This window comes from Podarcis gaigeae (assembly GCF_964106915.1).
Source record: "Podarcis gaigeae genome assembly, chromosome: 2".
NCBI lineage: Eukaryota > Metazoa > Chordata > Lepidosauria > Squamata > Lacertidae > Podarcis > Podarcis gaigeae.
In genome coordinates this window covers 33,435,519-33,448,416 of record NC_139679.1, presented here as the reverse complement: position 1 = coordinate 33,448,416, position 12,898 = coordinate 33,435,519, and the positions used below count along the sequence as shown (strand labels likewise).

The following is a 12,898-nucleotide window of genomic DNA, read 5'->3' as shown; positions in this document are numbered from 1 at the left end:
AAATGCTGCTGGCATGCTTTCCCCCTCCAACTCGGGATCCTGGGGCGAGGCGGGGAACCTCCATCTGCTCAGATTGCAAAAACCAAAGCGACGGCGAGGGACCTACGCGGAGTAGGAGGAGGCAGCCCACGACCAAGCCCGCCTCCTTTGCTCCCCTCCCGGCTTGTCTCCGGCGCCGGCCCGGCCTTGCTCCGCCTCTTCCCCTGGAGATTTGCAAGGAGACGGCAGCTGCAGACACGCTCTCCGGGCCTGACCAGACTCCTTGCAGCTGAGGTGAGCTTTATTCCCACCACCCACCCCTTTCTTTGGTGTTTCTTCACTTTCTTCCTGGAGGAAAAAACCAAAACGAGGTTCTGGGGCAAAAAAAAAGAGGAAGAAATGCAGCTGGAGCCGGCTAAAGAGGAAATGGCGGCGGGGGGGGGGTGCCTTTTGCAAAAAAAAGCGAATTTTGCAGCCGCCTGGGAGGCGCAGCCACCTCTCCTCGCCTCGCCTCGGGGACCTCTGTAACTTGAGGCGGCCGAGGCGAGAAGAAGAAGAAGGCAGCCCTGCCGCCGCAGAGCACATGCCTGTGCCTGTCTACTCGGAAGTCAGTCCCGTTGGATTAAGTGGGGCTTACTCCCGGGTAAATGGGTGTAGGATTGCAGCCCCAGGGCGGAGAGGCCCAAATAGACACCGCCCGAGGGGAGGGGGACAAAGGGCTCTTCCGCGACACGTGGACGGATGGTGGAGGAAGCCTTGCCCATGTGCAGTCGAATGGTGCCTGCCCCGGTGCTTGGGGGGAGGGGTGTAGAATTGCAACAGGGCGGGGAGGAAGCCCCAAAGCCTGCCAAAACACCCCCCCATGAAATCCGACCTCCATCATATCGCATAACATAGGAGCCAACTCCTAGGGGCCGAGGTACCTTTGCTCCCGTCCCTTAAAATATTTGAGGGGGACAGCCCTCCTCACCGCAGTTCATGGGTATTGCCATTCAAATACGCCATGCCATGTGATCATAGACATATTTTTTAGCCGATTTTTCGCGCCCCCTCACTTGCGCCCCTGGTAGGGGCCCACCTTACCACCCCCTAGCTATGGCCCTGAATACGATTCCTTATTATCTATTTGGTGATGCTGCAGATATTTTAAAAAATGAAACAAAGAGCACACAGTCTGTTCCCTGGTTGCTTTTGTGTCCTGTTCGAATGCATTGGGTTGCTCTTTAAAGTAAGATGTTCATGCATTCCCACCTTGAAGATGAAAACTGTATATTGTTACTGAAAGGATTCTTAAGAAATCACAGGACTTGGTGTGCTCCTAAGATGGCAGATCTCAAAAGTCGTAAGAGCAGAGAAGGAATGACATTGGAGGCTGCCAACTGCTGTTGCCACTTTCTCATAGAGTTAATGGTATACCAGTTCAAGGGAGACAATTTATCACACAGCTTGTCCTTTAAAAGCTAACTTAACATTTCTACAAGAAATTCAAAATAATAATAATTCATTAGCCCTGTTTTACTGTTGGTGAGTTGACCTCTTAATGTTGAACAGCGGTCCGAACAGGAAGTACCTTGTGCATTTTTTCACATGCGTTTCTCAACCTGATGCCCTCAAGATGTTTGGCTCAAACTTCCATCGGCCCCAGTGAGCATAGCCACCAGTCAGGGATGATGGGATTTGCTGTCCAACGACAACTAGATGGCAATAGGTTAGGGTAACCTGTTCTAGGTTCTTCTGTGGCATTGGTCCTGCTGTAAAATCTTACTTATCTTGATTGCACTCCTTCCCTCTATAAGTTCATCTTCTGTGGTGGTTTGTGGGGATAATTCCAATCCTACTCACTTCTCTTAGCATTTCTTTTGCAGTGAGATAATGGCTTCCAACACAGAGCGCACATTCATTGCCATCAAGCCTGATGGAGTCCAGCGGGGAATCATAGGTGAAATCATCAAGCGATTTGAACAGAAGGGATTCAAATTGGTGGCTATGAAATTTATGCATGTAAGTTTAATCTTGGTAAATGGTGCAGTAAAGCAGGATTAGAGAACCTTTTTCTGCAGTGTGTGTGTGTGTGTGTATGAGAGAGAGAGAGATCAGAGGCTGCAGGCCAGCAGTGGGCAGAACCAAGTAGATCCATCCATCCCTCTCCCTTCCTCGCTGTCTAGCAAGCTGCCAAGGGACGAACTTTTCAATCCTACCAGCTGCCTGAATTGATTGCTTGCAGAGGGTTTGTCCTCTTTCTGCTGCTCCATCCATTTCAGCTTCTCCCACCCTACCCTAATTGATACGTTTAGTCATGATTTAGAACAGGGCTGAGGTGTACAACATTAGGCAGTAGTCATTCATCAATCTAAGGGACCCATCAAGTGAGTCATGATGCCAGTTAACAGCAGAAAGCTCGTTATTGTGCTATACAGTGGTACCTCAGGTTACATACGCTTCAGGTTACAGACTCCGCAAACCCAGAAATAGTGCTTCAGGTTAAGAACTTTGCTTCAGGATAAGAACAGAAATCGGGCTCCAGCGGCGTGGCAGCAGCAGGAGGCCCCATTAGCTAAAGTGGTGCTTCAGGTTAAGAACAGTTTCAGGTTAAGTACGGACCTCTGGAACGAATTAAGTACCTAACTTCATATACCACTGTATATGAGGTGGCATAATGGAACTACCAGTGAGAGCTGAAAATCAAAGGTAGAAATGGAGGTGTGAGCTTGTATTTGTGTTTTAAATTGTTTATTTCTGACATAATTTGAAATATTTCAACATTTGGGTATCTTTTGCCTAAACGGTCTTTTAAGTATCGGTTCATACAATCATGGAATTGTAGAGTTGGAAGGGGCCATGAAGTCCTGCCCCCTGCAATGCAGGAATCTTTCACCCAAAGTGAGGCTTAACCCACAATCCTGGGATTAAAATTCTCACGCTCTACTGAGCTAAACAGCCTCGTGTTTTATTCAAATTTGAACCACAACATGGGTTGCAGATTGTGGATGATTTGAGCTCAAGTGCTATTTCACTCAGAAATGTTTTATTTTGGAAGGGGGTACACTCTCGAGGACACATATTTAGTGAAGGGTTACACTGCAGCTTGCATGTGTATTGCCTTTTTAATTTAGCTTATATAGCTGTGGAAAAGCGAAATATAGCCTAGTGCCTATGCCAGGGGGTTTAATCCGGCTCCTGTAGCAGTTTATCTTCTGGGGTAAAATCCTAAAATAAAGTTCAGTAACTTCAATCCTTAAAAAACTGAACAACTCTGGTTGGCCTCACTTCATCATATCTGACCCTCTTTGAAAAAAGTTTGGGCACCCCTGGCCTATGCACACTTTTTTTAGCTTGCACAAGGCTAAGGCAGAGCAAAAGCTACTTTAGAAAACGAGACAAAAATGTATCCTGTTTTCAGTATGTGTCAAAATACAGGCTTTCAATTATACATATACAAGCCTCGTCTTCCTGCTGTTTCAGTTTGGTGGTTGTCCCTTCCCTGCTAAGTACAGTAGGTTCTATTAAAACTACCTGTGTAACCCAATACATACAAGCTGGTATGACTTTGACTAGAAGGTTATACTGAGTAAGATAATACGCAACTTGTACAGCAGCAGCATTGCTGGACGATCTGTTGGTACTGACTGTCCAAACTACCATTAGTTTGCTTTCTTATAGCCTAACTCTTGAGCTTAGTTATGAGTGCTTTGCTACTAGTTTGGCAGTGTACTGTCTCAGTGTTAGATGTCCTGCTTGTGGGCCTCCTATACCATATGCATTTTTGTTAGCCACTGGGAAACAGGATATGACTAGACAGGTTTTGCTTTGATCCAGCAGGACTCTTCTTAAGTGACTTAGGTTAAGTAGGGGTGGCTCAGAGCAGCTGCTTTCTGCAGTTAATCATGAGCGTTGACCATCTCTTTTCTTACAGGCTTCTGAAGAGCTTCTCAAACAGCACTATATTGACTTGAAAGATCGGCCGTTCTACCCTGGTTTGGTTAAATATATGAATTCTGGGCCTGTAGTACCCATGGTAAGTGGTTTTATGTAAACGTAAACATCAGACTCATACCTGATACTCTCCAGGTGTGGTTCCAACTTCCATTAGCCCCAGCCAGCTTGGCCAGTGGTCATATAGTTGTAGCCCAGCTGCCACAGGTTAGCTTACCTCTCCTTTAGGTCTTTGTGGAAAAGTAAGGAAAGGCGAGATGGTGCAGGTTTGTAGTAATTTATCAGTTCTGCTCTGCAGCTAATTCTGATTCCCTAACAAGCCGCCTCTTGTTTCAGAGCAGAGCAAAGAAATACTGGAGATGAAATTTGAGGGTAGCTCTGCCCCTTCCTTGGTGAGCAAGATCAGAATAGGCAGCCCTCTAGAGTGGGTGACCAATTAAGATGGGGCCTTTTAAAAGATCATTGGGACTAGAAATATTAATTCACCTTAGAATATTTTTTAAAAACTTCACTCTGAATTTATTGCTTTGTTTTTTCTTCTCTGCTAACAGTGAAACAATGAAGTGATTGGCTGTTTCCAAAATAATTTCCTCTTGCAGTCTGCTAATGCTGCTGCGAATGTTATGCAGACAGACCCTAATTTGGTTTACTAAGAAGTGAATCCACTTAGAATTGTGGTACTTGCAAGTGGGCATGCTTTGAACTGTCCTCTTCATCTTTCACTTAGAAAGGGTAGAGAAGGAAAAAGCCCTAAACATTCCACACCTTATTTAAAAAGAGAAACTCCCGGGACCTGCTGCACAGATGTACAGCAAGGGTGTAATTCAGTGTTGCGCCATTACAAATGTTCTGTCTTCACAAGCATTATCAGTTGCCTGACAAAATGACGCATGCCCCCACAACGTGGTCTTCTGAGGATCTCTCAACCTGCCAGAGCCTGTTTCATTTCACAAAGAACATACTCCATAAGAAAAGCTCTCATCACTTTCATCTGGTCAAGTACCGTGGTTAAACATATTTATTCTTGCAGGTTTGGGAAGGACTCAACGTGGTGAAGACGGGCAGAGTGATGTTGGGGGAAACTAACCCAGCAGATTCCAAGCCTGGCACTATCCGTGGCGACTTCTGCATTCAAGTGGGCAGGTTGGTACTGGGGTTTATATTTATCTGTATTAAATAAGACTTGCAAGTTGCTACTGAAGTACTACTAATTATCAAAACCTTTAAAAGAAAATGTTCAGAATACACGCCTCACTATTTAAACCAGAAGACTGGGTAGTGTAAGCATACCTCCAGCAGAATAAAATGCTTTTGTGCTAACAGGATAAATTGTGTGTTCCGCTTGCTTTTGTCAAACAGCTTAACTGTTCGCTTATTTAAGGTACTGGTGATCAAGAGCTAGCTGATAGCCATTCATATACCTGTGAACCTACCTGTACAGTTGGCTGGTCATTTGATTAAAGGCAATGATAGGTTCATTTTGTGTGTGTGACTGAGAAATCCTTTAAGCTAAACTGACTGACTCTTGTGGATACTTTCTTATCAACCTAGACATTTCAAATGTGTAGGCTTAGCTGTCAAGTAGTCTGTTCCAGATTATTATTTCAGAAATGTCTCTAAATGCTACACAAGTTTTGTAAACTGAATTCCTTGGTCTTCCCTGTAGGAACATCATTCATGGCAGTGACTCTGTGGAAAGTGCTCAGAAAGAGATCAATCTGTGGTTCAAGCCTGAAGAACTTGTGAACTACAAACCTTGTGCTCATGATTGGGTTTATGAATAGATTAGCCCTGGTGACAAGTTCTGCCTTCTTCCAACAAAGCATCTCATTCCACCCACCTGCTGTCCTGGGAGCAATTATCACGGTTACCTTTGTGATTATTGGCATTAAGAAATAAAATATGAATTATTAGTTGTTTTCATTTCTTCATTTTAGAGAAACGAAAAGGTAGCTTATGAACAGTTTCTGTTGTAGATTTACTAGGAGTGCCCAGCAAATTAAAAATAGCCTGGCAAATGTAACTATTGCAAATTAAAGCTTCACTGGAGCTTGTGCATTGTTTCTCAAAGTGGTTTAGGACTATTAGCTCAGATATGTGTTACAAATGGAGATGTGTGAGAGCTCTTTTGAGGATCCTGAAGGAAGTCTAAGCTAGCTTGAACAATTCATTGAAGAAACAAGTTACTGCTTTCTTTTTCAACAAGACAGAAGATGAAATATTCCTTACCACAGGACTGCTTTCAGAATCCAAGATCAAGCCCAGCAATATGATAGGAGAGCCATGTTTTAGAAGCCATAATGATGTTGGCTGAACACTGCTGATCAAATTTGTCAGACCAGGGAGGAAGCTGCTGCTAATTTAAGAAATTTCAACTCCACAAATTTTAAGTTATTAAGACTAAGTTGTGTGACTCATATTGGGGCTGCAATTGAATGTTAACAGTGAAATTCTAATGTTCCAGAAACTGTTGTAGGAGATCCTAGGCCATATCTGATAATGGCTGTGTTTATCAAACCCTTTTATTATTATTGCAGCCTTATTGGCGTTCTGTGTGACCAGGCTCTGGTTTTCTAAGCAAATTGCTGCTGTTAAGGATTCATGTTGGCGTCACCTGAAAACGAGAGAGGAAAAGGTCCACCCACCTGGCTTTACTTTTAACATTTTTATTTTGTGTAAAAAAGGCAAATTTAGTGAATTATTTTCATCTTGTACACAAAGTTATAATTTTTAATGCTTTTTTTCACATCCATGCTTGAAAATTTGCAGTCTGGTAAAAATGAAAGTAACATTAATTTCATCAAAAGCATTTTCACTGAGTTATATACATTTCATTAGAGGTTTTAAAACGCTCCCATTTGACCACACAAGTTACCAGAAAATAAAAGATTAAATTTATACAGATATTGATCTATATCAAATACATACAGAAATGATGTAAAAACCCTATTCAACTTTTTTTTTTTTTAACTTCTGCCCTGATTGTTTTTCCAGGGCAAAAGTTGATGCTTTTTCTTCTTCTTTTTTTATAAATGGCTGAGACTTTACTTAAATATGAAAATTAAAAAGAAAAAAAAATCAATTTAATCACAGTTTTAATCCCTTTCCAATAAAGGATTGTTACCAAATATATTAGCACCATAATACAAATATTGATGGGAGAAGGTGTTCACATCACATAAAAATGACGACGACAATAAAAACGAACAAACACTGAAACCCGTGTTAGTATCAATAGAACAAGAAACTGATAACTGCTTTTGCTTTTGTCAGATTCAGCAAGGAAATTTAAAACAAAACAGGGTCGGCTGTAAAAAGAAGGAGCACTTACAATGCAACTTGACCTTGTCTGTGGTGCCTTCTTGTTTATATATTAAAAAAATGTGCGCCAAATACTGAAAATAGCTGACCCTTTGCATCAGTACAGGCATCAAATCCCTGACCAACTCTTCCCCCCTCCCCCATACCATCCCAATTTTGTGTTAATTAGTTCACAGTAAAATAAAGAGAATGTTCTTCGAGCTAAATTATACAAAAAAAATGCATGCATACGAAAGCAATTAAACCCAGTACTAAGAAAGCTCACTGCCACCCAGTCATCATCTGTATTAAGAGGCCACAGACAAATGTTGCTTAGAATCAACACTGAATAAACAAAGCGAAGGAAGTAATAACCCCAGGGAACTAAGCTGGAACAAGGGAGTCATGAAGCAATTTTAATAATAGGTGTTTCCGCAAATAAGAAGTCTATCATACACACGTTATGTATTGGGATGTGGTATTCTGCCTACAGGCAGAAATTGGGGTGGATTAGATTGGCAGTGGTACCAACTTAACATGTATGCAGATCTACCTCCAGAAACCCAAAGACTAGCAACGTAGCACTAATCAAGATGATCACCCTTGTAGCATGGTTCTAGGTCTGACAAGGTCCAACAGGTCCCTGGGACTATTTCAGGTTGATGTGGTAAGGATCAAATGTGGCTATGGATGTTCCAGGAGCTGCCGTATTCAACAGAGGTAGGAGGATTTCCACCTTTGATCCTGACAGACTGCATCACTAGCAGAAATCCAGCAGGTTCAGTGTTCAAAGCATTAAATGTGCAGTGATGAAGAAAGTTGTACCTTCTGAACTTCTGCCGTTATATAGCTGTTAGATGCGGAATTTCTGTCAGGTAAAAAGGGGGCAATTTCACCTAAAGGGTATGTTGTGTTGGGTGAAGCTCAAGATTGGATTTTATGACCATACAGGACTCAATTTACACACAAATCTTAAGCTCTCTTTCTGGCTTTCTTCTCTTGACAAAGGACACTAGTCTAGGCCTTCTCCTGTATCTTTTTTTATATATTAAGCAGTATTATGCAAGTGGTCCCTACTGAAATCAGAAGAAATACTTGTACAAGGGCTACTCTAAATCTTTCCAAGTCAGACCATATGAAAACACAGGCTCTGAATGCTAGCCCCAGAGCACCACAGTCTTGACAATGCCAATCCTGCCAGAGAGAGTATACTGCCTTTATTAGGTGTGAGCAAGGCTAACAGAACTACACCTTAAAATGGGGGGGAAATTGATTCCAATTCTCTCTGGAGTCTCTGCCTTTTAGTTCATTCTATCGACTGGCCTGATGGCATGGATCATCCTTGGTTTTGAGAGGCACTGGTTTAAGAATTAACAAAAATACAGGGAGGGAGGGAGGAGGATTTCTTAGGTCCGTTTGTACTGTGACATTTCAAAACATTAGTTGAAATCTAGTGAACCCCTTTGTGGGTGTGTACACACAATGCATTGTTTTGCTGCCCTCCCTCTAAAGCAGCCCTTTCTTACCATGTTAGGAGCTGCTTTACAAACTGGAGAAGTTTCAAAAACAGCTGCAATGCAGCATTTGTGGAAGCGGGTGGGCATTGTACCCAAGGAAAAGAAAATGAAGGCAGCTCACTTAAGCCGAAATCTTTTTAGAGAGAGAGAATATCTAATTATCACCTAAATTCACAAGTATTTGACACCTGATAATCAGTTTAAAAATATGTATACATGAAGCAGTCAAAAATGGCCCAGCTATAGGGGGAGGGGGGGAAAGACTAGAAATTGTTCTCATACATTCCTATACTATACAGAAAAAATGTACTTCCAGTAGTTACAAAATTTTATACCATTATCCCCTCTTGCATAGAATGTGGTAAACCTTTGCATATCACCAATGGTATGTACCCAACAATAGAGCAAGTTAATTAAGAAAAGAATCAAAATTGCTGGTTTTCAACTTTCTATGCGTTTTTAAAAATTCAAAACATATGCCAAAAAATCATCTCTGGGGCTTTGCAAGTTGCCAATGTAAAGCATTAGGCTTAAAGTGTGTAGAGGTTAATCTATAGGATTACTTTCTTCTAAGTCCTACCCTAGAGTCAAGAATTTGACATTTATACTGCTCTAAAGAGGACCTGCAATGACCCAGAAGCAGTTACAGAACATAAGCAGTTAATTCCTGAGAGTTTAGTTAATGAACCTTACTGGTAAAAGCAAAACTCTTGACACGCATCATCATCCTGTCACAACACCACAGAGTGGCAATGTCAGCATGTTAGTTCTGAGAATGAAGCCATCCTCGAATATCCACACAGATTCAACTCTCGGAGGAAAGATTCCAGGTTCTTCAGCATTCTTGCCACATCAGTCATTATGTGTTCTCAAAAACCTTTTGCTTGAAAATGGTGTCCGCAGCCAAGTCAAAGAAAGCATGAGGCCTAAAAGCAGGGCCATGTCATCCTTAGGCAAGCCAGTTCAATTCATAACCCAGAAGCTCTTCCAAATGGGTAGGGAAAGCAAAATGTCTATTTGCCTCAGCTGTGTCTTCCACCAGGATGGAAAGCAGGCCTGTCACAAAGTTTCTGTAGAAAAGGGCCTTTTGTGTCTGCCTCGTTTTCCTTACACAAGAAAAAAAAAGTCACAAACTCATGTCCATTTTGTAACCTCTCCAGCCGAAACGTGCTGAAGCTTTGCTGATCATTTCCATGAATATCCCGACATTTTAAAATGTGAACAGGAAACCACAATGCAGCAGTATCCGGCCCAAACCCAATGGCCTCCAAAATGCTTGGACCTCAGCTTCGTTCTCCAAAAGTGTAAGCACAAACTCTTGAAAATTATGTTGCCACTTCCAGGAGGAACCCTTTCCAGACTCCATTCTTCCAACTTATTTTGGTATGTCTTCACCACCCCTAAGATCAGAATCCCATGATTTCACCATGGAAAAGACAGGGTATGACTAGTGTAGCTTTAAATTCAGAATCTCCCAGCTTGTACCAGAAGGCTCACTTGTTACAAACAGTTCATTTGCTTTTTTTTTTCCAACTAAATACTACCACCTCATCTTCTTCAAAGGGTTTCCTGCAATCCTGCTATAATTAAGCTTTTAATTCTTACCAAAAAATTAGAATCTCATTTTTTTAACAATGCACAATAAATCTGAACTCGAAAATATTACAAAAATTCTTTTAAAAGCTTCAAATACAACACAAGTGTCAATTATTTTTAATAAATTGAAAAATCTTTTTCACTAAAATAGTTTCCTCATCCTCCAAAAATTCTGAATTGAAATCTTATCTGCAGTTAGCAAAGTGCCCTTAGTAGAAGCCGTCAAACTGTATCTTCAGAATGGGAACATCAGTCTTGAAGAAAGGCTCTTTTTGTACCATCCTGCCCTGATCTGCCCTTAGGGTTCTTGTTTGATGTAGTGGCTGGCTGACCCATTGCTTTCCTGGTCAGATGCTCCTTGAAGAAAGTTGTATTCCTCTCCATCTAGCAACTCCTCCTTCAGCTGCAGTGAGGAGACTAAACATGAAAAAGGAGGTTTAAAAAATGAAAAGTTGGTGAACATTGGAAGACACAGGGAGCAACACATTTCCTTTCAGTTCAGACTCTGAAATTTTCAAGCATGCTCCAACTTGTTACCTCTGTAACAAAATGTAAACCCCCACAATTTAACACTGGAAAAATTAAGTACAGACATTGAAAAATACTGAACTCATGGGCTGTAATTGAAAATGTGACTAAGAAAAGGAAGGAGGAAAGAATAGGTGATTCGGTTATGAGCTTTTAGTACTATAACTGTGGAGAGATTTGCTTCTCATTCAGCAGAATCCTCCTCTTCAAGATACAACATTTCCACTCATCATAAGAAACATTTGGGAGGAAAACAAGGCATTGATTGTTGAACGAATATAGCACAAAGGACTAAGCAGAAATCCCCTGTATTAAGTTATTGTCTCATTTTACTATTATCTATTCCATTTAAAAAAAATCAGTGTGTATTTCAACCTTTCTATTATTTGCTCTCATGTGCATGCCCTCTTCTATTAACCACTATTAGTATATTAACAGACTGGGAAACTCAGGCTGAGAGTGATTTTTCTTAAAAACATGAGTGAGATCCAGCTGAGATGTGACTTGGAACTCAGATCTTATTGGATCAAAGTCTAACACTCTGTGGGACCTCACATTGGCTTTCCTAACTAAAAAGCAAGGAAACAGGATGAGAAACAGTACTTATTGGAGGAAAATGTTTTGTCAAGCTCCCACAATGTGCCGTTGCCCAACTTTTAAAAAGTTGATTGACTGGATGTTTCAGTTTATTAAATGTGCACAAATCTGCTTACTAGTAAAAAAAATTTCTAAAATTGTACTTTTCATTGGTGAAGGCACAATTTTTAAAAATGTGTTAACTTTTCTCACATAATCTCCCAGCTGCTAAAATGGTACCCACCCCCACTTGAACACAAAAATTGCAATAATTACAAATAAGGAATTTCTTTTCAAATAGACAGGAATTAAGTGAAATTTAAATATAGGGGGTGTTAGGTACAGCAGTGTTCAGGCTGCTTGATGAAGAATGTGATGGGAATGTTGCAAAACCACACAGGCAACCCAGAATCCAGTCCTAGAATCCTGTGTTTTCACCCCAGTAATAGTTTTATATAGGATTCAAAGTGGGACACAATCACAATTACACAGAGGTTTCAAGAAGGTTCAAATACTGTACATATTACATAAGGGTCGTGACTAAGCCAAAACGTGCATGGACCCATGATAAACAGCTGAATCATTTGTTCTGCTCAACAGCAAAAACCTCCCTAGTTTTAAGGAAGATTCCTTGCACACAGAAATCCAGCAAATTAGGGAGAAGCTAGGCTAGATTCCTTCTCCTAGTTTTCTGTATAATATATATAGAGAGAGAGTGAGCATTCAGGTCCCCACCTATGGTCTGAAGTACTACATCTCAGCGAGAGTTTACCACCTCAGTGAGCGCTGGGCCTAACCCCAAGATACTGATCTTGGTAGATGATTGTTCAGACCCACAACGAGCACTTTTCATGACATCAACAGAACAAGCAGAATCATTCACTCGACAGCAGCCATTTTGGTCATACAGTCAAATATCCTCCTACAGTCTATGTTAATTATGACAGCTTTTCATATATTTAAAAAGTACAGGGTGATTCATCATGAAGTATACAGTTTCCATTTATAGTGAATGGGAACTGTAGACTTCATGATGAATCACCCTGTATTATTATGTATTTTTCTAGGAGTATTACCCATGTTTTCCCTAGGTTCTACTTTTTTCAGCCATCCCTCACATTTTGATTCCTAGATCCAAGTCCTCTTAGATTTGCTTGCTCCTTTCTTAAAACGGCATCACCAGAGCTTGAGCGTTAGTCTTCTACGAAGAGCCTCAATTTAGACTGAATAAAGCAGCAGCATTGCCTCCTTCATGTTGCACACAGTGGCTCAGACCCACAAATCGCCACACGGAACACACATGTATTTCCATAAACAGATGGATGGTGGAGTCAGCCTGAAAGGTTGCCCTCGTCTGTTTGGCAGGTGAACACAACCACACACCCACCCCTGATCTGACATGGATCTCCATAGGTGTAGCTTTGGGGTGTTGCATGCCAGTTTGGGGCGATGCAGTGGATATGACCTTT

General features: G+C 41.4%; 2 protein-coding genes across 11 annotated transcripts in view; one reads left to right on the top strand and one right to left on the bottom strand.

Moving 5' to 3' along the window:
* The first annotated feature begins 121 nt into the window (after window positions 1-121).
* Window positions 122-5,825, top strand: LOC310839438 (nucleoside diphosphate kinase). 2 transcript variants are annotated; one of them, XM_083728089.1, is made up of 5 exons: window positions 122-273; window positions 1,845-1,980; window positions 3,893-3,994; window positions 4,943-5,055; window positions 5,579-5,825. In XM_083728089.1, exons 2-5 carry the CDS (start codon window positions 1,852-1,854, stop codon window positions 5,694-5,696), a joined length of 462 nt encoding a protein of 153 aa, XP_083584215.1. In that variant the 5' UTR covers window positions 122-273; window positions 1,845-1,851; the 3' UTR covers window positions 5,697-5,825. The 2 variants fall into 2 exon arrangements, with proteins under 2 accessions (XP_083584215.1, XP_083584216.1); XM_083728090.1 differs by having other exon boundaries at window positions 173-273; window positions 1,831-1,980.
* A 737-nt stretch (window positions 5,826-6,562) lies between these two features.
* The window catches only part of MBTD1 (mbt domain containing 1), a 119,694-nt gene continuing 113,358 nt past the window's right edge, over window positions 6,563-12,898 (bottom strand). For all 9 annotated transcript variants that reach the window (XM_083727973.1, XM_083727977.1, XM_083727970.1 and 6 more), the window contains one exon: window positions 6,563-10,742. In XM_083727973.1, the coding sequence (XP_083584099.1) occupies window positions 10,624-10,742 (119 nt within the window). In that variant the 3' untranslated portion in view covers window positions 6,563-10,623. The remainder of the gene's footprint in view (window positions 10,743-12,898) is intronic.